The sequence below is a fragment of the Pelophylax lessonae genome (genome assembly GCF_965119305.1).
Source record: "Pelophylax lessonae genome assembly, chromosome: 8".
In the NCBI taxonomy this organism is placed as follows: Eukaryota; Metazoa; Chordata; class Amphibia; order Anura; family Ranidae; genus Pelophylax; species Pelophylax lessonae.
The window spans coordinates 201,376,328-201,403,198 of record NC_138775.1 but is presented as its reverse complement, the minus strand read 5'-3'; the positions used below and the strand labels follow the sequence as shown (position 1 = coordinate 201,403,198).

Sequence of the window (26,871 nt, the reverse complement as noted above, 5' to 3'; positions counted from 1 at the left end):
CAGGGTCCTGGCATGGTGCAGGAGAATACAGGGTACTGGCATGGTGCAGGAGAATGCAGGGTACTGGCATGGTGCAGGAGAATGCAGGGTACTGGCATGGTGCAGGAGAATGCAGGGTACTGGCATGGTGCAGGAGAATGCAGGGTGACTGGCATGGTGCAGGAGAATGCAGGGTGACTGGCATGGTACAAGAGGATCCAGGGTTGTGGGCATACTACAGGAGATGTAGTAAAAATGGGGAATTAACCGCGCTAAAGGAATAAAACAAACAAGCAGCAACTTCAAGTGTGACCACACCCTAAAAAATATATGTAAATCAAGTTGCGCTAATGTGATCTATGGAGGTATAAAGTCCACAAAGTCCCAATATTGATGACAAATAGAAAATATCTTGGGTAAGATCCTGAACCCGACTCCCTTAAGAGTGTACGCTTACCAGATTGAGGTAAGAATGAAGCGGATATGCTTAATCTTGTCACTTTGATAGATGATCCAGGCCCGTGTGAGCAGTGAACTCGGAGGTCATTGGATCATGTAAAAAATACAAACAAACGCAATAGCGTAAAACCCAACAACTAATATAGTATCACCTTGAGTGTGACTTAAAGTGGAGATTGGGAAACGTGTAAAAAGCTGCCACCAAGATAGAGTAAAACAAAAAATTGAGGGATAAATACCCCTACCAAAACAGATGCAGGATAAGGTGCAAAAAATAATCCAGTTGGAGTTGCCTCTTACCAGACAAAATTAACTTATAAGCCCAAGTGAAAGATAAAGTATTGAAGATATGTGTTTGGACCATCACCAGCTAGATCAGCCTCTTACCAAAAACAAGTTAAAGCAAGTGTGTAGAAATCAATCCAAGTGACACAGGATGCAATACCAGATAAGCACCAGTAGGGGTCGCCTCTTACCAGATGTTAAACTCAGTCAAGCTTGTATGGAAATCAATACTCAGGGTCCAACCATGTATTCTGGGATAAATCCTCGCTTTCAACCATAGATTTGCCCAATCAAAAAAGAAGAAAAGAGGCTCCCATAGCGTAAAACCGTACAATTTATTGATAATAAAAAGGAGTAACACTTACAGTGTAGCACGAAAAGTCAGGCAGAAAATGTGCAGTCCTCGGGGCACGGCGTACTGACGTCATCTAACAGCGACCTAGAGAGTGCGGGCGAGCGAAGCCGTCCGGCCGGCGGCTGCACATTTTCTGCCTGACTTTTCGTGCTACACTGTAAGTGTTACTCCTTTTTATTATCAATAAATTGTACGGTTTTACGCTATGGGAGCCTCTTTTCTTCTTTTTTGATTGGGCAAATCTATGGTTGAAAGCAAGGATTTATCCCAGAATACATGGTTGGACCCTGAGTATTGATTTCCATACAAGCTTGACTGAGTTTAACACCTGGTAAGAGGCGACCCCTACTGGTGCTTATCTGGTATTGCATCCTGTGTCACTTGGATTGATTTCTACACACTTGCTTTAACTTGTTTTTGGTAAGAGGCTGATCTAGCTGGTGATGGTCCAAACACATATCTTCAATACTTTATCTTTCACTTGGGCTTATAAGTTAATTTTGTCTGGTAAGAGGCAACTCCAACTGGATTATTTTTTGCACCTTATCCTGCATCTGTTTTGGTAGGGGTATTTATCCCTCAATTTTTTGTTTTACTCTGCTATCTTGGTGGCAGCTTTTTTACATGTTTCCCAATCTCCACTTTAAGTCACACTCAAGGTGATACTATATTAGTTGTTGGGTTTTACGCTATTGCGTTTGTTTGTATTTTTTACATGATCCAATGACCTCCGAGTTCACTGCTCACACGGGCCTGGATCATCTATCAAAGTGACAAGATTAAGCATATCCGCTTCATTCTTACCTCAATCTGGTAAGCGTACACTCTTAAGGGAGTCGGGTTCAGGATCTTACCCAAGATATTTTCTATTTGTCATCAATATTGGGACTTTGTGGACTTTATACCTCCATAGATCACATTAGCGCAACTTGATTTACATATACTACAGGAGATGCAGTGCTGTGGGCATGGTACAGGTGGACCATGCCCGCAGCACTGCATTCCTTGTAGTATGCCCGCAGCCCTGCATAATGGCAGGTAATGCAGCTGTTTCACTTACCTGTTCCAGAGGCACCTTCATTTTAAAAATGGCGCCGCCCGGCACCGACACGTCATTGCACACGCGCCGCCGCCGCTCGTATACTTTTGGCTATTCCCGGCCTCTCCCGCACGGTGGCGGCACATGCGCGGTGACATGTATGCGCCAGGCGGCGCCATTTTTAAAGTTAAGCACGTCGGAGCGGCCAGGTACTTTTTTTTTTTTCTTGACTCGAGTATAAGCCGAGAATAATACTCGGCTTATACTCGAGTATATACGGTAATATCTGCTCTCTGTTATAAATGTGCCCCAATAAAGAAAACATACAGAAAATTTTTAGAACAGCACAAAGCATTTGGATCTTTAACACATAACATTACAAGAGCAAATCAGTGTGTTCCTGAGCTGTAAAACTGGAACAGCTGTCTTTTAGATAGGTATGTGATCTTAAAGGAAATCATCAAGGTTTCATAATTAATATGACAGACAGAAGTCCGTACTTGTCACTCTGCCCAGTCTAGTCATTAAGACTTCTGCAGACACTTATTAACTGCAGGTTATATGTCATTTCAAAAGACATCACAGTAAAGCTCAACCAAGGATAGGTCTATCGTCAGTTCACACATTTGTACTCTGGAGCAGTAAATAGTTAAGATCCAACAAAGTCAGAGAAAATGTATTTTGTTACCGAGCGCAGAAACATCTGCAATCATGAAATATCCTCCTTCTGGAACGACTGGCTTTAGTCCAGCTTCCTGAAGCAAGCAAGCCATTCGGTTACGCTTGGCTTCTAGTTCCTGGGGTAGTGAGTTGAAATAGCATTCAGGTTCATCCATCCTTTTGAAGTCCTTAAAGAGAGCATGGGCCAGGGCCTCCTGCACAACACAGTAAATATATAATTCTGTCATATGGGACCCAATCCAACAATTGCTACAGTATGTGCTGCATGTACATGTATACCGGTAGCAGCTTTGTTTTTAACTCGGAATAAATTCCAGTAAACACACCCCAAGAGACTTAACACAATGAAAAGTACTTTCTAAATTAGTCCAAAGTAAAGCTCACTACAGACTTTACAATCTTACTGTACAAACTCTTCTCAGATCCATCAACTATATAATGCAAGGGCTTGCCTGATTGGATATAAATGGTTTCATTGTTTTGGTAAATCTAAAGGATATGTGAAAAAATTATACTATCACATTGTAACATCTATAAAGCATTTACACTTTAGGGTCCTTTCACACGGCCGCTCCGCTGATCTTATCCGCTGCGGGACTTTTTTTTTTTTTTTCACGGAGCGGATGACACTTGTGTCATCCGCTCCGTGTGTCCGCATATCATCCCATCCATTTGCGGATGATATGCGGACATAATGTAAGTCTATGGACATTGCGGATGTCAGCGGATGACACCGCTGACATCCGATTTTCCTCCCTTTCCGTTTTTTACACGGAGGAAAAATAGGGTTCTGTTCCGTTCCAAAAAACGGAACAGAACTGAAAGGAAGAAAATCGGATGTCAGCGGATGGTATTCCGCTGACATCCGCAATGCCATTGACTTACATTATGTCCGCAAATCATCCGCAAAAAAATAGGATGATTTGTGGACAAGCGGAGCGGCCATGTGAAAGAGCCCTTAGAGAACTTAGGATAAAGCCAGCAGTAGATGGATCCTGCTCAACTGGCTGAATTTCGATCCATATAAGGCAGGGGTATCAAACTCATCGTGGACCGCATCAGCATTATGGTTTCCTCAAAAGGCTGATTGTATCTGTAAGACTATATAAATGTACCTTTTTTGTCTGAGAGAATAGGTGCAGGAACTCAACCACATACTCCCCTGATGAACCGCATTAAAAAGTGGGTGTGGCCAAATTGCAGTGGGAAGATCTTTAAGGGACAATAAATAAATGGAGTGCCTTATGTGCGGAGTTCAGGGTGCCCTATATGCAGAATGCAGGGTTCAAGGGTGCCCTGTGTACAGAGTGCATGGTCCAGGGGTGCGCTGTGCACAGAGTGCAGGGTTCAGGGGTGCCCTGTGTACAGAGTGCAGGGTTCAGGGGTGCCCTGTGTACAGAGTGCATGGTCCAGGGGTGCGCTGTGTACAGAGTGCAGGGTCCAGGGGTGCCCTGTGTACAGAGTGCAGGGTCCAGGGGTGCCCTGTGCACAGAGTGCAGGGTCCAGGGGTGCCCTGTGCACAGAGTGCAGGGTCCAGGGGTGCCCTGTGCACAGAGTGCAGGGTCCAGGGGTGCCCTGTGCACAGAGTGCAAGGCTCAGGGGTGCGCTGTGTACAGAGTGCAATGCTCAGGGGAGTGCTGTGTACAGAGTGCAATGCTCAGGGGTGCGCTGTGTACAGAGTGCAAGGTTCAGGGGTGCACTGTGTACAGAGTGCAAGGTTCAGGGGTGCACTGTGTACAGAGTGCAGGGTTCAGGGGTGCACTGTGTACAGAGTGCAGGGTTCAGGGGTGCGCGTGTACACAGTGCAGGGTTCAGGGGTGCGCGTGTACAGAGTTCAGGGGTGCGTTTTATATAGAGTGCAGGGTTTAGGGGTGTGCTATGCACAATATGCTCTCTTGGCTGTCCACATCTCACTTCCACCCCTCCTAACCTATGCACCATTCTCCTCCATCCCCTACCAATGCACCACTCCCCAAAAAGAGTTTCCTCGCATCTAGTATCTCCTAGCAGTGTTGGCGCCTCCGCCCCTCTCTCTCCCTTGCAGGAAGATCATTGGTTGAAATCTGTGCAACCAGGCACAGATGGGGATCACAGTTCACTTTAAAACCTGATGCCCCATCCCACAGTGCACCTGCCATCTAAATCTTCCTTGTCCCTGCCATAGATGCAGGGCAGGCAGGGATCTGTGAGAGCTCCCATCATGTTTCAGCTGAAAAAAAAAAGCCCTGGGTGTGAGGGCCACATGAAATGGTCTGGAGGGCTGCATTTATCCCGTGGGCCTTATTATTGACAAATGTGATCTAAGGGAAGAAGGAAGGCTGGTTGTACTGAAGTCGATTCAGTACAACCAGCCTGCCAGTTTTCTTTTTTTTTCTATGATCACTGTCAGCAGCAGTGATCATTGTATTCTGATGGCGGGGAAAACCTCCCACTGTCAGAATACAATAGCCCAGCAGGAGGGATTCTCCCATCAGACTGACTTGATTGAGGAATTAAGTGACCCGTGGCTGAAGGAAAGAAAATTGCATTATGTATGGCCAGCCTAAGTAGCACATAGTTACCTTCCTCTACCTCACCCCACCCTTTATGCTTGTTGGGGGAGGAGAAATGTAAAAAAATTCTGGAGGACCATTCACCAAGCCAAAGTGCTGTAATGTGTGCAGATTTATTTTGTGCCAGTCACTTTTGTTTTTCCTTATTTTTTTCCCTAAAACTTTGGCGGACACTGCGATTACCAGCCCAATTTGAAAATTTAGCTGGTGCGCAGGAGATGCTGGCAATTTCGATAATTAAAAACAGAACACAGTTTAAAATACTTTAGCAATGGTTCAAGTAATATATAAATGAATGCTTTATTTAAAACAGTTTACAGAATTGCTATGCCCTGTGGAAACCTCAGGCAGTATTTACAGGCTGCATTGAGCTGGTTGCCTCTAAAGGCGCTTTTCCACTGCATGGAACCGAATGGTCCGGCTCGCTTTTGCGCTTTTCCACTGCATGGTACCGCATGGTACAGTGTAGGAACAGTTCGGCGGCGCTTTTCCACTACATGGAACCCAACGGTACGGCTCGCTTAAACAGTACCACCTCGGTTGTGGTTCCAAAGGCGCTTTTCCACTGCATGGAACCGAACAGTTCGGCTCGCTTTTGTGCTTTTCCACTGTATGGTACCGCATGGTTACGGTGTAGGAACGGTTCGGTACGGGACGGCGGCGCTTTTCCACTACATGGAACCGAACGGTATGGCTCGCTTAAACAGTACCACCTCAGTTGTGGTTCCAAGAGGGCCGTACCGGTACCATATCCCACAATCCTTTGCATGCAGCCTTGACTGTTTGTCACTACTAGCCACTGATTGGTCAGAGAATCGTGGTTATCCCACCCACTTACTTTAGTACTACTTTCGTGGAAAAGCAAACCGTACCAAACCGTACCGAACTGTTCCAACACCGTACCATGCCGTACCATGCAGTAGAAAACCAAACCGGGCCAAGTGGAGCTGAGCCGGTACTTGCAGTGGAAAAGCGCCACAAGGAGGGCCGTATCGGTACCATATCCCACAATCCTTTGCATGCAGCCTTGACTGTTTGTCACTACTAGCCACTGATTGGTCAGAGAATCGTTGTTATCCCACCCACTTTAGTGGAAAAGCAAACCATACCAAACCGTACCGAACCGTTCCAACACCGTACCATGCGGTACCATGCAGTGGAAAACCGAACAGAGCCAAGCAGGGCCGAGTGGAGCCGAGCCGGTATTTGCAGTGCAAAAGTGCCATAATAAATTATGGAACGGGGGAAAGAAACACAAAACATTTTTTTTTCTTTAAGCACATCTATTCTTTAAAGTGTATGTAAATGCACAACAATAAAAGAAAACAAAAAAACCCCAAAGCAACTAGGCACTATTAGTCAACATTTAATCGCACTTTCATTGAAAAAATGCAGCAAAATAGAAACTTTGACTTACCTGTAAATTCATTATATTGGAGTACAGTACAGGACACTCAAATTCTTAGATCATGGGTTATATGCAGCTACCTTCAGGAGATTAGACACTGGCAAAAAACTTGCAATAAAGTGTGATCAAGACACAGGAGGGGCCTGTGTCTTGTACTGTACTGTACAAAAGATAAGGAATTTGCAGGCAAGTCAAAATTCCTATAATAATCATACAGTACAGGACACATTCTTAGAACATGGGACATACGCAAGCAAAAAACTGAGGGGTGGGCAACAACAGAATCTGTCTGATTGAAGCCCTAGCTTTGAGGTAGATTCTAATGGCTCTGACTACATCCAGGCTATGAAGAAAGATTGTACACATTGAGATGGAAGACTGAAGAAAGGATGATCTTGGGTGCAAGACAACCTTGTCTGTGTGAAGTATGAGGAACAACTCCTTACAGGAAAGGACTGACAATGCTCCACAGGGACACACTGCTCAGGGGCGAGCATGCACTGTGTGCCCCCATTGCAAGCGGCGTGCTATGGGCGCACACAAAGAAGAGGAGGGGCCAAGAACGCTGGCAGGGGACCCCAAAAGAGGAGAATCCGGGCTGCTCTGTGCAAAACCATTGCACAGAGCAGGCGAGTATAACAGGTTTTTTAATTAAAAACAACCAAAAAAAAAAAACGGAAAGCAGCGAAGGCGCCCACCCCACCCCAAATATGGATGAGGGAGCACCTTCATGCAGAAGGAGCCTTGTCCACGGGTCTGGAGAAGCTCGATCTTGGCTTGCCAGACCATGTTCATTTGGATCCCCCAAAAAAGGCCCTGAAAGGCTTCGAGCCCTTGTCAGTCGACCCTGAGGAACGAAAAACTTCTTATGAGCAGAGAAGGAAGGCTCACGTCTACCAAGTCACGTTGTGCTATGACGCAACGCGCCGGGAGAAGCCGCCTGACGTCACTTCCGGTCTTCGGCCGAGACCGGAAGCTACCGGTATTCACCGCTATACCGCTGCCACGCTATTATTTATATTCTGAAATGCGAGTTTACTATGTTTTTTTTTAATAAATGTATTACAAACTTACTACACTATGAAGTCCTTCCTTTTATCTATGATCTGAGCCACCAACCCTGCTTAGGACAATATTATCCATTGATGCTTGATGCTGGCTGTCTAGAAGGGATTAAGGAGCCTGTCATAGAAGTGACCCCTTTGGCTACTGGAAAGCGGATTGATCCATCCACAGTGGAGACCTTGCTACCTATTGGTACAAACGCTCTTTATGAGTGATTTGGAGGTGAGCGGCCATTTCACTTATTTATGGATACATGCTCACCATCGCAGTGATTAAGTTTCCCGCACCTACCGAATTATTCCAGTTTCCCGCACATCTGGCAACTTGCTTAGACACCAGCACTTTTTTACTAAGATCATCGCCTCTTTTATGAACTTTTGTATACAACGTCATTATTTTACAAGGACTTTTATCTTTGGAGTATTTTGCTGCTTTTACCCCCCACCCCCTCCAGCTTTTTTGCTTTTTGGGGGTATTTATACTCTTTATATATTTTTCTTTTTTCGCACTTATCTATAGTGTGCCTTTACCACTTTTATGCTTTCCTGATCAGATTTTTTACTGAATCAGATTTGACACAGTGCACCTTGATTCCCTGTCACTTTATTATCTGTTTCCTTTCAGTGATTGAAGTTTATCATTATTTATTGTGGTTCACTTATTTGCACCTTTAGAGCCCATTCACATTAGCACGACTTGTCAGGCGACTTGTCAGCCTGACAAGCCGCGGTATGTCGTGGTCCATTGAGTAGTACAGGACCCGTTCTAATAGGAGCGACACAAGTCGCTCCGACTTAGAAAAAGGGTCCTGTACTACTTTGGGGCGACCTCGGAGCGACTTGCATAGACTTTCATTATGTGAAGTCTCTGCAAGTCGCGCCGAAGTCGCGGTGCACATCGGTGAACGCGACTTCACAGGTCGCCCCCCCCAAAGTCGTGTCGCCTCAATGTGAATGGGCTCTTAAGCACAGTGCACTTTACCACATCACTTCATTATCATTTTATCAATATTACTATATTTTGTAGCTCTTATATATTCTTGCTATGTCCATGTGTATTATGTGATTAATTAGGCGCCGATTCATTCTTTGATTATTCCTTCCCCACATCATATGGCTCCCAAGGTTGCGCTGATATGGATGAACTGCTTCTATTTGTGACATTAAGGCAGTGAAGAGTTGACTGAAAAAATTGAAAATAAAATAAAGAAAATAAAATAAAGAAAATAAAAAAGTGTTTAAGATAAGAGTGATTTCTCTGTGAGGCTGAAGAGATCCATCACCTTGAGACACTAGCACAAAACTGAGGACACAGGAAGTGGGGTAGGGTTATAGGGGAGGCACCAAGGGGGAATGCCAGGGTCTAACTGATCATACAAGCCTATAACCCAGGGTCTATGAATCCTTTTCCTTGTTTTTTGTACTGTACAGGAGGATTAGGATGAAGATATTTTGCTTTAGATATGTTTTAAGAGTGGCTTTCACATATACATTATAATAAATAATAATGAAACCTGTGTACTCACTGAAACTACAACTGAAATTTATTAGACAGCCAACATCAGAACAAGATATTTTGACATTTAAAATTCAGGTCCTGACTCAGGATTCATGCCTTATACTTACCTGTAAAGGAGTAGCGCAGGTGTATAAGACATTCTGATGGACAGTTTGTAAGTGTCTAATGAGATGCTCAGGACCAATAGACCAACCAAGCTATGAAAAGGGGAAAAAAATAAAAATAAAAGAAGCACAGTTAGTTTGGCAATCTGAAAACGTTTTAAGTTGTTTTAGATAGATACCCTGCCCCTAAACCTAAAAATCTTTTCATAGAATAGGGAAAAGTTGGAACCTCTATCAGGGTTTTATTCCTATCTGTGTTGCTGTTGGTGAGATTACATCACACTTCCTGTTCCGGTGACCATTGTCAAAGGTACAAGTGGGTAAGGTGAATCTTCCCAACAAAGAAAAAGACCTAACAGAAATCTGACAGGCTTTAGGTTCCATTCACACTTGTATCACTTGTCATGTCGAATTTGGACCCCTAAGTTGCATGACAAGTTGCACTCCATGTTTTCCAATGAGTATCGTTCATATCTGAATACTCATTTACATGGGGGAGGGGGGGGGCTGGCATCTGGGGGTCCCCTTGTTAAAAGGGATTTCTAGATTCCAATAAGTCAACCCCAGCACCCCTACAACCACCGGGCCAGGGTTGTAGGGAAGAGGCCTTTGCCCTCATCAACATGGGGACAAGGTGCTTTTGGGGGGGGGGGGGGGGTATCAGACTGGGGAATGATCGCAGCCATATAGTGGGGATATCCATCCACATGCCTGGATCAGAGCCTGGCTCAGCCTGTCAGCAAGGAGCGGAGAGACAATGGTGACCAACAAGTCACCAGCTCTCTGCTCACAGAGCACTGGGGGCTCACCAATGTTTGATCGCTCAGGTCTCACCCTTACAGTCGGGGGGATGGATGCTGAACCCACCTAGGGATGATTTAAGTAAAAAAAAAAAAAAAAAAGTATCAAACTTTTTAAATCTTTCTCCACATAAAAAAAAAAAAAAAAAAAAAAAATGTATTTTTGAGTTACTGTAAAATCTATTTCTCAGAGTTCATTGATGGACACAGCTCTCCAGTGTTCTGAACTATAGGTCATATTGCTCCCTACAGGAGTAGGACACTAGGTAGAAAAAAAAGGCATGGCTACAACTATGGGCAGTCCTAGATGGTATACTCCCCCTCACTGCTATAGGCCTTTAGTTTTGTAACAAGCAGTGTCAGAAGTATTAAAACTCCATAGAGGGGTGGGTGCTGTGTCCGTCAATGAACTCAGTCAACAATCCCATTTTCTCTTTCGTTCATTGACGGACACCGCTCTCCAGTATTCTGAACCATTGGGACGTCCCAAAACAGTGCCAAACATGAGAGGTGGGACAACAAAAATCCCAAGGCTAAACAAAACATTCAACCAGGTAAAACAGGAGCTCAACAAAAAAACAAGCAGCCCAACCTGAACAATACACCCCCAAAGAGAGACCAGACCCTCTAAACAGCAGCGTGCAAAACTTTGCAAAGCAAAGAAAGCAAAAGGAAGCATCCACATATGCCAGATGCCAACACATCCACTTTGGAGAACTTAGTAAAAGCGTGCACTGACGACAAGGTGGCCGCCTTGAAAACCTGCGCCACTGACGCCTGATGAGAGAAGGCCAAGAAGCACTAAGCGCCTGAGTAGAGTGTGCCGTTACAGGCAAAGGACCATTGAAAGAATAGGCCTGAGTCACCATCTGTCTGATTTTCCTGGAAATGGTCGCTGAATAAGAATACAGCCCTTTCTTTGGCCCATCCGTGATCAAAAACAGTGAGACTGACCTTTGAAAAGACTCAATGGCCGCCAAAGACACCCAAACCACAACCAAGGCATGCAAAATAAATTCCTTAGGAATTGCTTGGCCCTGGGGCACATGGAAGGCAACACAATGTCTTCATTTAAATGGAAATCAGAGGAAATCAGTTCCGACACCATGTGAGCAGAGGTGATAGCCACCAAAAAGGCCACCTTCTGGGACAGCGTAAGCAGGGAAATCTCCCAAATAAAAGGGAGGCTTCTGGAGAACTGAAAGCACCAAGTTCAAATCCCATGGTGGTAAAAGAGACTGCACCGGTAGAGTCAGATGTCGAACCCCTTGAACAAAGGTACGCTCCAGAGAGTACATGGCCAGGGGTCACTGAAAGAAGGCCACCAAGGCCGACACCTGGCTCAAGGCCTCAAGGCCAATTTCTGCTCAACAACCTGTTGAAGGAAGATAAAAATCCGAGCCACCAAAAAAAGAGGAGGGTGAACATCAATCGACTCACACCACGTACGCTTTTGACATACAATGGTAGATCTTCCTGGAGGTAGACTTCCTAGCCTTCAGCAGTGTCGGAATCACCGGCCCAGGCAAACCTCGATCCTTCAGCACCTGGCTTTATACAGCCAGGCCGTCAAAGTCAGCGACTGTAAAGCAGGAAGGAAGATTGACCGTTGGGATAGCGGATCCTCCGAGAGGCAGTCTCCAAGGGACGTCGGCGACCAGCCACACCAGTCTGGAGCAATGAGAATGACCAGAATCCCCTTGGCCCTGTGCAAAAGCTGCGGCAGAAGCTTGACAGGAGGGAAGGCGTAGATCAGACGATACTGGCCCCACAGGGCCACCAGAGCGTCTGTGTAATCCGCCAGAGGATCCCGTGACCTTGCACAAACCTCAGGACCTTTCTGTTGCGCCGGGACGCCAACAGATCCACCTCGGGGGTGCCCCACCAGAGACCTATCTGATGAAACCCGTCTGGATGAAGGGACCACTCCCCTTGGCCTGCCGACTGGGTCCGCCTGCCAGTTTTCCACTTCTGGAATGTGTACGAGGGAGAGGGTCGGAACGAATAGTTCAGACAACCGGAGAATGCTGGCTTGTTCAAGGGCTGCCAACACACTCTTTGTTCCGTCCTGGTGATTGACATAACCCACCGCCATGGCATTGTCTGACTGAATCCGCACCGGAAGCCCCCGGAGTCGATCCATCTAGTGGTCCAGGCACAGCCTGATCGCCAGTAGGTCCTCCCTACCTGGACAGACTGGCATCCATGGTGACCACTGTCCAATACAAGGGGAGAAAGGATTTGCCCTGCCGAAGGGCTGGAGAGTGAAGCCACCAGACCAGAGACTCCTTGGTTTCCCGGCTCAGCCGGATCGGATTGTCCAGAGACTTTGGACACGTGTCCCATTTTTCTGGATCTCCCTTTGAAGGGACCCTGTATGAAACTGTGCAAACGGAGCCACCTCAAAAAGGTAGATACCATCAGGCTCAGCACCCGCATGCAAGTCTGGAGGGATGACCATCCGCTGGACAGCAGGTGATGAATCGCAGCATGCAACTTCTGGAGTTTGTTCACAGGAAGGAACACTCTGGCTAGAGCGGAATCCAGAGTCAGACCCAGATAATCCAATTTTCTGGATGGAATCAAAGCAGACGTCTGGTAATTTAGAAGCCAATCTGAAACTCCTTCAGGGTCTGTATAGTGATCTCTACGTTGCCCATCAAGACAGCAGAGGACTCCGCTCGCAAGAGGAGGTCATCCAGATAGCCCAGTACCACAATCCCCCACTGACGTAGCAACACCAGAACCGGGGGCCAACACTTTTGTGAAGACCCAAGGAGCGGAGGCGAGACCAAAGGGTAACGCCATGAACTGATAATGCTCTTCTCCTACAGCAAAATGTAGAAGACACTGGTGTCGGTCACCTATTCAAATGTGCAGGTAATCATCCTTGATGTCAATAGACGCAAGAAAATCCCCCTGATGTAGGGATGCCATCACCGTGCGAATGGACTCCATTGTACACTTCTGTACCTGCACAAACCAGTTCAGGGCGTGGAGGTCCAGAATCAGACGTACCATGCCCTCTTTATTTGGGACCGTGAACGGGTTTGAATAAAAACCCTGAAACTGTTCCGAGACCGGAACCGGGACAATCACACCTTGAAGCAGCAGGTCTTGTACCGCCCCAAAGAGAGCATGCAATCAGTCCAAGGACAGAGGTACATTGGAAGGGAAAAACCATCTTGTAACCAGACAGTATCACTTTGCGGACCCATCTGTCATCTACCAAAGAGGTCCACGGGCCCGGAAACCAGCGAAGACGTCCCCCCATCCCAGGCATGGGTGAGGGCGCACTTTCATGCTGAAAGAGCCTTGTCCGTGGGTCTTGAGAATCCGGCTCTCAGCTTACCAGGCCAAGGCCACTTGGGACCTGCCAAGGTGGACTTGAAAGGCTTTGAGCCCTGCCAGTGGACCCCAAGGGGAGCCGAGAAAGATGGACCACATCTACGATGAGGTTCTTTACCCTTTCCAGACTGTGGAAGAAAGGTACCCTTCCCCCGTGAGACTCCTAATGATGTCATCCAGGGTAGTCCCAAACATGTGATCGCCCTGAAAAGGTAAATCAGTCAGCGCTTTTTTAGAAGTCTGGTCCTCTATCTGATAATTCAGGGAGCCGCAGACCCTGCAGGATGGGCCACGTCCGCAGCAGCTGAGTCAGATTTAGGATCTGATGAGACAGGTGAGGCAGGGGAAGGTGGGAGGCGCTTTTTGCTAGTCGACCACCCAAAAGCCACCTCTACCCAGGACACAAAGGACTCCAGGACTGCGGTCAGTGCATTAATCGATGGCTGAGACCCGAGGGATCTGCAGCCTCTGAGAGGGGGTCAGGTGGGGAAACATGCTCAAGAGACTCCATCAGTAAAGAGGGAGACCCCCACAAAAAGTGTCTAGCACCGCAAAGGGACACCACCACCACGCTGGTAGCACCACTAGGTCACCAGCAAATGGAGCACCCCACAACCTGCACCAGAGCAAAACCCAGGAGTCAGCACCAGTGGAAAAGGAGGAATTCCCACAGCCAAAATCGCTGCCCAGAGGCTCCTCTGTCATGGTCGCTGCTTTATTAGCATGCCAGACTAAAGAAAAATGGCAGCAGGACTACACAAACATGGCCGGCGGCCACTGAAATACACAGGCTACAACAAAATGTCCACCGTGAGCAGCTCCAGGAGGCTCCCAGGGACCCAGGAATTACCACAAAGAAGGGGGGACCTGGCACAGGGCCCCCATAGCAGGCAGTGCCCCCCAGCTGATAGCCCTTTTGCCAGCGGCGCACTCCCCCCACCACCAGTACAGCAGGCCCAGACACTATCCCAAACCACCACGCTACCCCAGATGGGGGGGGCAGTTGACCCACGGAGACAACCAAACGTCAGGGGGGGTCTGATGAGAAGGAGGGGAACCCACAGCTCCGACCCAGGTCCCCGTCCACCCCAAAATCCTCCAGGGGGACAGCTACTCACCACACCAGGAACCAGGCGGGCACAGCTCCAGAAAGAACCTGCTCACCATCTAAATGGGGGGCTGTCAGCCAGGAGGAATGCTGCGATATAGGCCAAGACCCAGTCGTATGCGACCTCACGAGGCGTTTACCATTGCACAGAGCAGGTATGTATGACATGTTTATTAAAAAAATAATTGCTGTATTTACCACACATCTGATTTTTTACTTTGACAAATTGACTGTCTTATTATCTCATGCCTTATTTCTGAAAAATGAGTCAAGTGACCTTCATAATCACATGCAGAATCCTTTACAGAATTGATCCCAACATCAAATATTGTGGCAAAAGAGAAATGTGCACCTGTGCATGTTTCTAGCTCTCAGATCCTGCTCTGAATTCAAAAATGTAGTAACAACATTATATTCAAGCATACCTACACTGCTTAAAGTGATTGTAAAGGTTTTTTTTTTTTTGTTAAAGTAACAAACATGTTATACTTACCTGCTCTGTGCAAGAATTTTGCACAGAGCAGCCCCCATCCTCCTTTTCTGGGATGCACCGACATCGATCCTGGCTCCTCCTCTTCATCTGGTGCCCCCACGGAGAGCTGCTTTCCATGGGGGCACCTGTGTGGGCACACTCGCGAGTCCCACTGCTGCATCCATTGACACAGACAGCAGGACTCGACCCCCCCCCCCATTTGATTGACAGCAGCGGGAGGCAATGGCTCCTGCTGCTATCAATCTATCCAGTGAGGACCTGAGACAGCGTCTGGAACCGCTGGGCTCGTGCTCGTTGCTGGAACAATCGGGTTCAGGTAAGAAAAAGAGGGGGCCCTGGGGCAGCTGAAGCAGAAAACATTTTTACCCCTAATGTAAAGAATGCATTAAGGTAAAAAAAAACATGATACTCTACAACTCATTTAATTTGGTCTAGGCATCTAATTATGTGGTCTAAATGGATAAACCCTTCTAGGGTATTATGGAAGAATGCCAAAAAGCCCGAACATCATTTTCTATATAGTGTAGTAACAAATATTTAGACCTTTAACTGTATGTGGGCCTAGAATGCTCTATATATTACAATTAACCTATGCCAGCCCAGTATAGCATTTGCTCAGCAGGTCATCTGTGCTGACAGTTCACCAATGTCCCTACATTGCACCAACACTACCAGGTAGAGTCACTGCCTGCAGACCCTAGAGATCATCTTCTATGGCTGTGAGGAGTGATTTTTATTCAAGCACTCACAGATTGCAAATATTAGTAATGTATCCATGCAGCAAGGTGAGCTGATCTATGTTGTGTATCTTATTTACTTGGTGGCCTATTTTACTGCACTTAGTTGCATTCATTTATAATTTTACTAGCATATGCCAGTTTTGGGCCCCAACACAGTGAGGACCGGCTATATTATAGAACTGTAAGTTTTGGAAATCTGTGCTCCGACAAAAAAAAAACAAAAAAAAAAAAAAAAAAAACTATGGAGCGCTTACAAAATGAAAATAATTTAGGAGCAATAAAATAGAAAAATTACCTTTACTGAGTGGCACAAGTCTTACCTTCCATCCTGTAACACTGTATGCTTTTCCTGCACTTCCTATTGTTATAGTCCTTTCCCACATGCCTGGTAAAGTTGCTGGAATAATAAATACAGGACACTACATTACCTGTTTCAGCATAACAACAGCATAAGACAGAAATAACACGCTTGCAGTGCATTAATGCTTGATAGGTCACGCACTAATGTAAGCTTTGTTAAGGTAGCCTTTTAAGGCAAATGTCAACATACCCAAACTGCATCTGACCCTTTATTATGAACACAAAGCACAGCAGTACATTGCAGCACTCTGCAGCGCAGAAGTTGGCGTGTTGAGGTGCCATTCAAAATAACACACAGTATATATAGTGCATCCCTGGCCTAAGACAAATTACTTATGCCAACTTTGAATGCAGCCTTCATGCAAAATTTTCATTATCCTATGGACTGCGTTCTGAATTTGTATTAGAATATGGGCAACAAATATTCAGGATTTGACACAAATGACAGCCATATTCAAAATAATCAGAGTTATCAATAGATTTTTTGACAACTTTTCTGCAATTCAAATATTTTTTACAACCACTGTAAATACATATACATGTTTTGCATATATTTGAAATGCATATACTTGAACTGTTTGTAATATCTTATGGCATCCCTGTACTGTTCACCTCTGGTAAGTGGCTTTAACGCTTCAGCTCCCAGGGTCTGAATAGGTACTAGGTTGATGGTGCTGAACAATGCTACAAAGCCTAACTGATTCACAATGCATACCCCTCCTACTTGTGGGATGAACATATAGATACAAATTTCAGTATTCGCATTAGTGATGGGCTCAGGCATGTTCGGGATCCTAGTTCCAACCCACCTCAGCAATCCCGTCAGGAAGCGGACACTGTACACCCCCAATCAGTGAAGCATTTCCTGGTCTGTGCAGTTGCCTGAGCCCATCACTAATTAGCAGTATTTAAAGGAGGAGTATGGCCAAAGTTATGAATCACAGGAGTGCGGTTCATTCTGCTCTCCTGTGATCAGTTTTCAGCCGACTTGGAGCTAAAGCCTCCTATTGACTGACATCGCAGAGCAGGTCAAAGCTCTGAAAAGATCCCAACCATGAGGTCGGTATATGCCCAGAAGCCTGGACTGGCACCTGCCACAGCCTCTCAGTGATCCGCCAAGAGCCTGAGTCAGCCCCTTCACAGCCCAGCACTCAAGTGAGCGCTGGAGGGGAAAGCAAAGAGCCGCTGACTGACAGTCACGGCTCTATGCTCAGAGCGGAGGAAAGAACTAAGCGATCAGCAGTGTTTGATTGCTCAGTTCTCCCTTCAGAGTTGGTGGGGGACAGATGCAGCATCGGATCGATGCTGCATCCACCTAGGGAGTATAAATGTTTGTTTTTTTTTAATCCTGAACTTTAAAGACACAAAGGGTTTCTTTATCACCTACAGAATTGAACTAAATGGCATTTTTAACATTTGTCAAAATTGGAAATGATAGCTTCTTTAAAGCAGAGTTCCACCCTAAAATTATACTTACCTCCATCTTCTTGCTCCGGGTCACCTGAAAAACAAATGGATAACCGCAATTTTTTTTTTTACTTACCTGGTTTAGAAGAAAATATACTCTCCTTACTTCCTCTTCCTCCCCTCGGCGGCGACGGGGATTCGTCACTTCCTGGCTTGCAATGATTCCTGGGAGCTAAAACGTCATCGCTCCCAGGAATCAATCCGCCTGCACCGGCCCCGACGTCAGTTTCCGGTGCAGTCGCCGTCATACCTTGCTAAACAGCTTCTGGGCATGCCCAGAAGCGGTGCAGGGATGACGCTGCGGCACCGGAAGTGACGGCGGGGCTGGTGCAGTGCATCGTGGGACCGAAGAAGACAGAAGAGGACACAGAAGAGGATCGCGCTGGCTTCAAGCTGCCCACACCTGAGATGGCAGCGCTGGACAATACTTTTTCAAGGTAACTATTTCTTCTAAAAGGTAAGTGCAACCCGGGACAGATCAGAGGCTAGCCATTGTGGAATGCACTAGCCCCGACTGTCCCGGGGCTATTTTTATAAAAAAAAAAAACTTTCCCAGGGTGGAACTCCGCTTTAAGAACTGTGTGGTGAATCACTAAAAATGTTTAATTGTTTTGATTGCACTAAACATCAAAATTTGAAACCCTAAAGTAATATTAAACGCTACGTTTTTAAAGCACTTTCAGCAGAGGATATAATCACTTACTGAATATGCAGCATCGATATTTTTTTAAATCCTTTTCCATGTTTCAGTTTTAGCTAGTGTCATGGTTACTGCCTCAGGTCTCCTCTTTCAGAGTGGCTCCTTCCTCCTGCAGCATCCTATGGAGTCATCCTTGTATGTAGGGACTAGAGCAGTTTGTCTCTACACTGTGTGCATCAATAGAAACACATAGCTTGTTGCTTAGCAAGGCACTCTACTGCTCCCACCCCTTCTCCAAGCTAAAATACTGGATTAAGACTTTACTGTCCACTATTAAAGTCTTGTTTTATTTTGTTTAAAAATAACAAACATGTTATACTTACCTGTTCTGTGCAGTTGGTTTTGCACAGACCAGCCAAGATCCTCCCCTTCTCGGGTGTCCCCTTGCTCTCCTGGCCCCTCCCTCCTGCCGAGTGCCTCCACAGCAAGCAGCTTGCTATGGGGGCACCCGAGCCAAGCTGCTGCTCGGTGTAACCATTCAGACACAGAGCCGTGACTAGGCCCCACCCCCTCTCTCTATCCTCATTGGCTCACTGAGGTTAAATGACAGCATCGGGAGTCAATGGCGCCCGCTGCTGTCTTAGCCAATGAGGAAGGAGAGTCCCTGAAAGTTGAGGCTCTCGTGCAACCTCACTGGATTGATATGGGGCTCTGTCTTTAGAACCACTTTAACTCTTTCTTGTGAAGATTGGAAGTTCAGGGAAGCAGCACTGAGAAAGTAGAAGCCAGCAGCACTAAAAGCACTAGAGTAAACTTTTTAATGAACAGTTTACTGGGGAATTTTTATTTAATTGTGCTTAAGCTAAAAAAACAAAAAAAAAAAAAAACAAAAAAAACAAAGAGAATAACCACTGAGGGTTTAATACTACTTTAGTGCTGCAAATTGCACATCATCCCCAGACTTGGAATTACCTAATTAAAGGAAGTACAAACTGAGGTGTAAGAAGTTAATGTGTAAATACTATTACTATCTGTGGTGTCCATTATCGGGAATGTCGCAAGGTCACAAGACTTCTATAGTGATGACTAACCTCAATTCAAACTGGAAGCAGTTAGAAAGAAGAGGCAGAAGTGATTTGCAAAAGTGGTCCCAGTACACCATAGAGGGTAGTAGTCTTACTTCCCCAAACAATGCCATACAATGTTCCCCAGGGTTTTACTTTAACCAGTATGAGGATGTTTTCTTTTTCCGGATTTGCCCATGTGCAATAGAGTTTATTTTATTCCCATGTAATATTATAAACAAACTTGCTGCATTCGTTTCACAGTACTGTACCTATTTTTACATGCCGGCTTCCAGAGAACACCAACCACTCATAGACTTCATCACTAATACAGAGCGTGTCATGTTTTATACACAAGTCTGCAATGACCTGTAGTTCTTCTAGTGTATACACCTGAAAGTGAAGAACAGGAGAAAATAAAAATGTTCAAATGTAAGTAAAACCAACACTAAAGATAAAAAATAGGAGAGAAGGGAGAGTGAAGAGAACAATTTGGTATAATTTACTGATACTAAAATTAACTTTGTTAGTCCATTTTTCAGCCGGTTAAGTGGCAAAAAGTCAAACTTTCTTCTATAGAGCATTCCGAACACTGTGGATATACAGAACAATTCCAGAAAGGTCATTTACTGCCCGCTTGCTTGCAGGTGCTTCTAATGCCTCGTTTCCACTGAGTGGTACGGTACGGTTCGGTTCAGTACGGTTCGGAACGGTACACATTGCGTTTCCACTGCCAATAGTACCCTTTCATGATAGGCATGGTGTAGCAGGAAAGCTGTGATAGACGATTCTCTGTCAACCAATCAAAGTTCTGCAGAGTGTAGCTCCACCCTGTTGGTACAGTACTAATGTACTTGGTACCCCAACGAAAGGGTACCAAAAAAGTGGTACGGTACGGTTCGGAATTAGGGTACCATTCATAATGGAAACGGCATAAAAAGCGTACCGTACCGAACCATACCAGAAAGCTCAGTGGAAACGAGCCATATTCGTTTTTCTCTTACTGCTTTATCAGGATTGATCAAGTGACAATAGATGGGCTGCCCTCCACTTAGCACTCAGGAAAAGGAACTAAAAAATGAATAGGCAAGTTTCAATATGGATGTCAGCTGGGTAGAATTTCCCAATACCATTTGGTAAAATTTATGCAATATGACCATGACCAGGGAAAATTCTCAGCAAAAATGGATTTGCACCATTCATAAAGTGCATCAACAACACCAGCTAAAGACTAGATAATCCGTCAAGCCTGCCAAATTATTTAAACTTGTTAAACCCAAGATAAAATGTATTTTTTATATTTTTGCTCACTAGTCCTTATGTATGGGGGCGGCATTTGTTTTCTTTTTAGGCTTTTTTTTTCCTTTTAGTTTCACCTGTGGATCCTGTCAATACTACACTTTCTGTCCTAGGAATGTTCTTCACCTATGGAGCACTGGCACTGCCAGCCTAGGACAGGAAGTGTGTTAGCAGTACACCTCTCCCTTTTCTCATTTCAAAACACAAGGGAAGGTCTTATATAGCTCAGAGGAGTGAACTGGGTAAGGGTCCATGTACACGGGACGCTGGAAATGGCCGTTTAGGAGCAGTTGGGCGTTTTTTTCAGAAGCCCCTGAACCCATCTACATTTTATCTTATCTGTCCATGTACACCAGGTCGTTTACAGTCATTTGCAGGCAGTTGCGTTCAGGGACTTTTTTTAGAACGCAATTATTTGCGTTCGAACGTGTATTTCCCGGCGTTTCAAACGCACAAACGCGTTCGAACATGTCTGAACGTGTCCGAACGTGTCTGAACGCGATGACCCACGTTTAGCGTTTTTCCATTTTAAAGGGGAATAATTTTTTTTACCTCTAGGAACGCTTCTAAACGCAAACGCCGCTAAACGCCGGCTAAACGCGGGTACAAACGCGACCGAACGGACATTTCAAACGTCCTAAAAATTCCAGCATTCAAAGGGACTTTTAACAACGTCCCGTGTACATGGAGCCTTAGGCTTCTTATTACTGCACAGTGCACAAAAACTAACTCACTGGATTTCTGGCAAGCTCAAAAGATATTTCAAACTTATCATAAAGATGAGGGTAAAATAAATGTTAAAGCCTAAAACACAATTTTGCAACTTAGACATGTGTTAGTAAAAAAAGTACATTTTATCACAACTAGTTGTGCACCCAAGTGGATTATACCTTTTTTTTTTTTTCGGACAAATTGTGCTTTCATTTGGTGGTAAATTGTAGAGGATATCTCCTGATTTTTTTTATAAAAATAAATTTTTTTTAATGTAGCTGTATATGTATTGTTACTTCCATAACCTACCACCAAACAACAACCCAATCATCATCTCCTGATGATCGCAGCGATACCACATATATGTATGTTATTTGTACCCATAGTACAGGCCAGAAACAATGGTGTGCATTTTGCTTTGTTTTTTAAATCCTACCTAAAACACACTAACACTGACAAGAAATCCACTCTGCACTGCAAGTGCACTTGGAAACGCAGTCGCCGTAGATCCGAGGGGGATATGTAAGGAAAATAAAAACAGCATTTTTGCATGCACATAATTGGATGATAGAAATCAGAAAAGCTTCCCCTCATTTCAGATCTTCCCTTCAGATCTACAGCAAGTGCACTTGTAGTGCACAGTGGATTTTCCTTTACTAAACAAACCCCAATGTATCTTTCCTCTCCATTCACAGAGAGACAAACACAGGGGCGGGCTTCACAGTGACTGATCACTGTAATAGCCAATTTAAAGCTTACACGGTGATCAGGTGACCTGGAATCGGGCGTTTTGGGTCCCAATCGTTAGCACGGGACCTGGGGTTCTTGGTGAGATCCCGGTGGAAGCCGCTCATATATGTGGCCCCATGGAAAAAAGCCTAGTCCTATGCTCAGCGATAAGGGGGGAAAAGACCAAAAGTGAACAAAGACATTCATTATTATGGTTTACAAATATTTTAATGGTTAGTATTTCTGTAATTCAAGGCATATATGACGATATTCAGACAATTCCAACAAGTGTACAATCATAAAAACCACCAAACCAATTTAAGTCAACCAACATAACTTAAAATCAACATAACTTGATCATTCTGTGGCATTGAAAAACTGTTGTTTGTAGGCTACATCCATCTATTTTTGCAATCAAAATGGTTAATGTAAGGGAGTGTTTCTGTATTGATAGACACATATGCAATTTTAACCATGTTTAACCAGCTTACAATCGCAAAAACAACCAAATTCAAACAAACCTAACACCAACACAACTACATCACCCACATTCTGCAGGTGACAATCAAAAGCTGGTCTTAAAAGTGTGTGGCTTCCATGAATGTGGGATACATGCCACAGGCAACACTTGTCCTAGCTGCAGGTGGTAATTTGTGGCCGGGTTTAGAATTTGTGACAGAAAAAGTGACTGGAATATGGACATGGATGGACATCTCTCACATCCAACATGCAAAAAACAGAGCTGTCTCTTGAGGGCCATTCCGGGCGTTTATACATTACTATAGAATCCTACTACTGAAATACAGTGATTACAGTACCTACCTTGCCCATAGGATTGTTTGGAGTGTTCAGTATAATGGCCTTTGTCCTGGAACTGAATTTGCTGGCTAGTTCTTCAGGGTCTAAAACCCAGTCAGCGCTCGATACTGTGCCTTTTCCATTTTCCTTCTGTGTATGGATAGCATAAATATATAATACTATGCCATATACGAAGTATAAGCTAAATACTGTATATAATACACCAAATAAACAGAAAAAATAATTAAAATATCTATGTGATGATCATATTTTAAAACTACAACTGTCCCATAATTTAAGGAAAGTAAAGCATTGACATTGTCTTCCACCCACCCCATGGTACACAAGGGACCCATCACTTGTTTTTTGAAGGGATAGGGACAGAGTAATTGTCACCAGTGATCTTCCTCCCAACTGGTTCCAATCTGACAGCCAATGTCCCAAAGTCACTTTTCTTGGCAGTCTCCAACCAATTTTGTCACTGCCTCCCTTGCCAGCTTCACCACGTACAGTTTAGGATCAGCAGAATAGGAAGTGAAGGCTAATAGAAGTGCCTGTCCACATTCCAGCACTGGAGAGTAGTAGACCTGACCACTAGCTGTGATGGGACTGTGAATTAAAGGTAAGTATTACTGTGCGTTATCTCCTTAAAAAATAAAAAATAAATAAATCAATACAGCTTTCATCTAGTCTGGGGATGGGGTGTCTTTTTTTTTTTTTTTTTAATGCCTGGAACTAGACTTCTACTCCTTCCTAACGAGTGTACACATATATTCCGCCTAACGGTAGTGGGTCTTCTTCTGTGAGGCCGAAAATATGTGCTGCTGTGTTTCTGTTAAGAAGTTCCCGTCCCACAGGCAGAACACAGCGCTGTATACTGTATTTAGCGGAGACTCCATACAATTCATACAGTGCTGACAGCTACTGCATGTGTTATCAAAGTACAGTATCTCACAAAAGTGAGTACACCCTACACATTTTTGTAAATATTTTATTATATCTATTCATGTGACAACTCTGAAAAAATGACACTTTGCTACAATGTAATGTAGTGAGTGTACAGTTTGTAGAACAGTGTAATTTTACTGTCCCCTCAAAATAACTCAACACACAGCCATTCATTTCTAAACCGCTGGCAACAAAAGTCAGTACACCCATAAGTGACGACGTCCAAATTGGGCCCAATTAGACATTTTCTCTCCCTGGTGTCATGCGACTCGTTTGTGTTACAAGGTTTTAGGTGTGAATAGGGAGCAGGTGTGTAAAATTTGGTGGTATTCCTCTCACTCTCTCATACTGGTCACTGGAAGTTCAACATGGCACCTCATGGCAAAGAACTCTGAGATCTGAAAAAAGAATTGTTGCTCTATATAAAGATGGCCTAGAACCGTAAACTGAGCTGCAGCACGTGGGTCAAGACCCATACAGCGGTTTAACAGGACAGGTTCCACTCAGAACAGGCTTAGCCATGATCCGCCAAAGAAATTGAGTGCACATGCTCAGCACCATATCCAGAGGTTGCCTTTAGGAAAAATACATATGAGTGCTTCCAGCATTGCTGCAGAGGTTGAAGGGGGTGGGGGGTCAGCCTGTCAGTGCTCAGACCAATAAATTGCTCGCAGACCGCACACTGCATCAAATTGGTCTGCATTAGGGCTGAACGATATTCGATGTAACATCGAATATCGTGCTGCGGGCATGGGCGATGTTCACATCGCCGGATTAGCCGATATTGGGGACTCACAGTGAAGGAAGGTAGAAGAATAGAGCCCGACCATCCCGCATGTTATGTCCGTCCTGCAGCTCTCCTGACTGAGTGGTGAGCAGCGCGCCGTGAGCAGCAGCACAGGGAACCAATCACGCGTGCCTGCACACCTGATTGGTGTGCTGTGCTATGGGGCGGAGGTGTATTGTGGGGACTGGGAGTGTGCTTCCGGTGTGAAGGAGCTGCCTGGTGGAGAGGACTACAACTCCCAGCATTACCCCCACTTCCTGCGTTTCCGTCTGCCCCCAGCCAGAGAGATTCCCCCTCCCTCCAGGAGAACCGACTTCACAGCCTGATCATGAGGGACAAACAGAAGAGGAGGAGGGAGCGCACGTGGGCCAAGGCAGCCAAGAAGGTACCAAATACGGAGGGGAGGCGACTGTACCATGTACACCAGCAAGAGGTGGGTAATATCGCAATATATATAGTTGGGGAAAAAATATTGCAATGTGATTTTTTTCCCAATATCGTGCAGCCCTAGTCTGCATGGCTGTGGTCCCAGAAGGAAGTCTCTTCTAAAGCTGATGCACAAGAAAGCCCGCAAACAGTTTGCTAAAGACAAGCAGACTAAGGACATGGATTGCTGGAACCATGTCCTGTGACCTGATGAGACTAGGATAAACGTATTTGGTTCAGATGGTGTCAAGCGTGTGTGGCAGCAACCAGGTGAGGAGTACAAAGACAAGTGTGTCTTACCTACAGTCAAGCATGGTGGTGGAAGTGTCATGGTCTGGGGCTGCATGAGTTCTGCGGGCACTGGGGAGCTACAGTTCATTGAGGGAACCATGAATGCCAACATGTACTGTGACATACTAAAGCAGAGCATGATCCCCTCCCTTCGGAGACTTGGCTGCAGGGCAGTATTCCAACATGATCATGATCCCAAACACACCACCAAGACGATCACTGCCTTGCTAAAGAAGCTGAGGATAAAGGTGATGGACTGGGCAAGCATGTCTCCAGACCTAAACCCTATTGAGCATCTGTGGGGCATCTTCAAACGGAAGGTGGAGGAGCGCAATGTCTCCAACATCCACCAGCTCCATGATGTTGTCATGGAGGAGTGGAAGAGGACTCCAGTGGAAACCTGTGAAGCTCTGGTGAAGAGAGTTAAGGCAGTGCTGGAAAAAAATGGTGGCCACACAAAATATTGACAATTTGGGCCCAATTTGGACATTGTCACTTAGGGGTGTACTCACTTTTGTTGCCAGCGGTTTAGACATTAATGGCTGTGTGTTGAGTTATTTTGAGGGGACAGAAAATTTACACTGTTATACAAGCTGTACACTCACTACTTTACATTGTAGCATAAGTATAATTTCTTCAGTGTTGTCACATGAAACGATATAATAAAATATTTACAAAAATGTGAGGGGTGTACTCACTTTTGTGAGATACTTTAAATTTTTGTTAGGACCAGCTTGGTCCAAATGAACTATTTAAACATCACTATAACATGGAGATCAGCTTTAATGGTATTGTGAAATTCTATTTCAAAAGAACCTGAGACATTTTAATTTTATAAAGTATTACATTGTACAGTACAGTACAACAGGATTAAGTACAAGTTACTGTTTTTTATCCTTTTGAGACTACAGGTGCATCTGCTCTGCCTTGGCTAATTAGCCATTAAGCTAAGTATATGAACCATTCTAAAATCTAGTTTTTATCAGGCCACATACTGTGCATCCGGAAAGTGTTTACAGCGCTTCACTTTTTCCATATTTTGTTACATTACAGCCTTATTCCAAAATGAATTAAATCCATTATTTTTCCTCAAAATTCTAATGATAATGACAATGTGAAAGAAGTTTGTTTGCAATCTTTGCAAAAAATAATAATAAAAAAAAAAAACACACGTACAGAATTATTCATAGCCTTTGCTCAATACTTTGTGGAAGCTCCTTTGGCACCAATTACAGCCTTAAGTCTTTTTGAGTATGATGCTACAAGCCTAGCACACCTATTTTTGGGCAGTTTCTCCCATTCTTTTTTTATAGGACCTCTCAAGCTCCATCAGGTTGGATGGGGAGCATCGGTGCAATCAATCGGGTTCTTTTGGCTATGTGTTTAGGGTGGTTGTCCTGTTGGAAAATGATCTTTC

General features: G+C 44.9%; 1 protein-coding gene across 4 annotated transcripts in view; it reads right to left on the bottom strand.

Moving 5' to 3' along the window:
- The window catches only part of KYAT3 (kynurenine aminotransferase 3), a 78,278-nt gene that overhangs the window by 4,724 nt on the left and 46,683 nt on the right, over positions 1-26,871 (bottom strand). For all 4 annotated transcript variants that reach the window (XM_082266560.1, XM_082266562.1, XM_082266561.1 and 1 more), the window contains 5 exons: positions 23,027-23,152; positions 19,738-19,858; positions 16,255-16,331; positions 9,449-9,538; positions 2,806-2,992 (listed from right to left, as the gene is read on the bottom strand). In XM_082266560.1, coding sequence (XP_082122686.1) covers positions 2,806-2,992; positions 9,449-9,538; positions 16,255-16,331; positions 19,738-19,858; positions 23,027-23,152 — 601 coding nt within the window. The remainder of the gene's footprint in view (positions 1-2,805; positions 2,993-9,448; positions 9,539-16,254; positions 16,332-19,737; positions 19,859-23,026; positions 23,153-26,871) is intronic.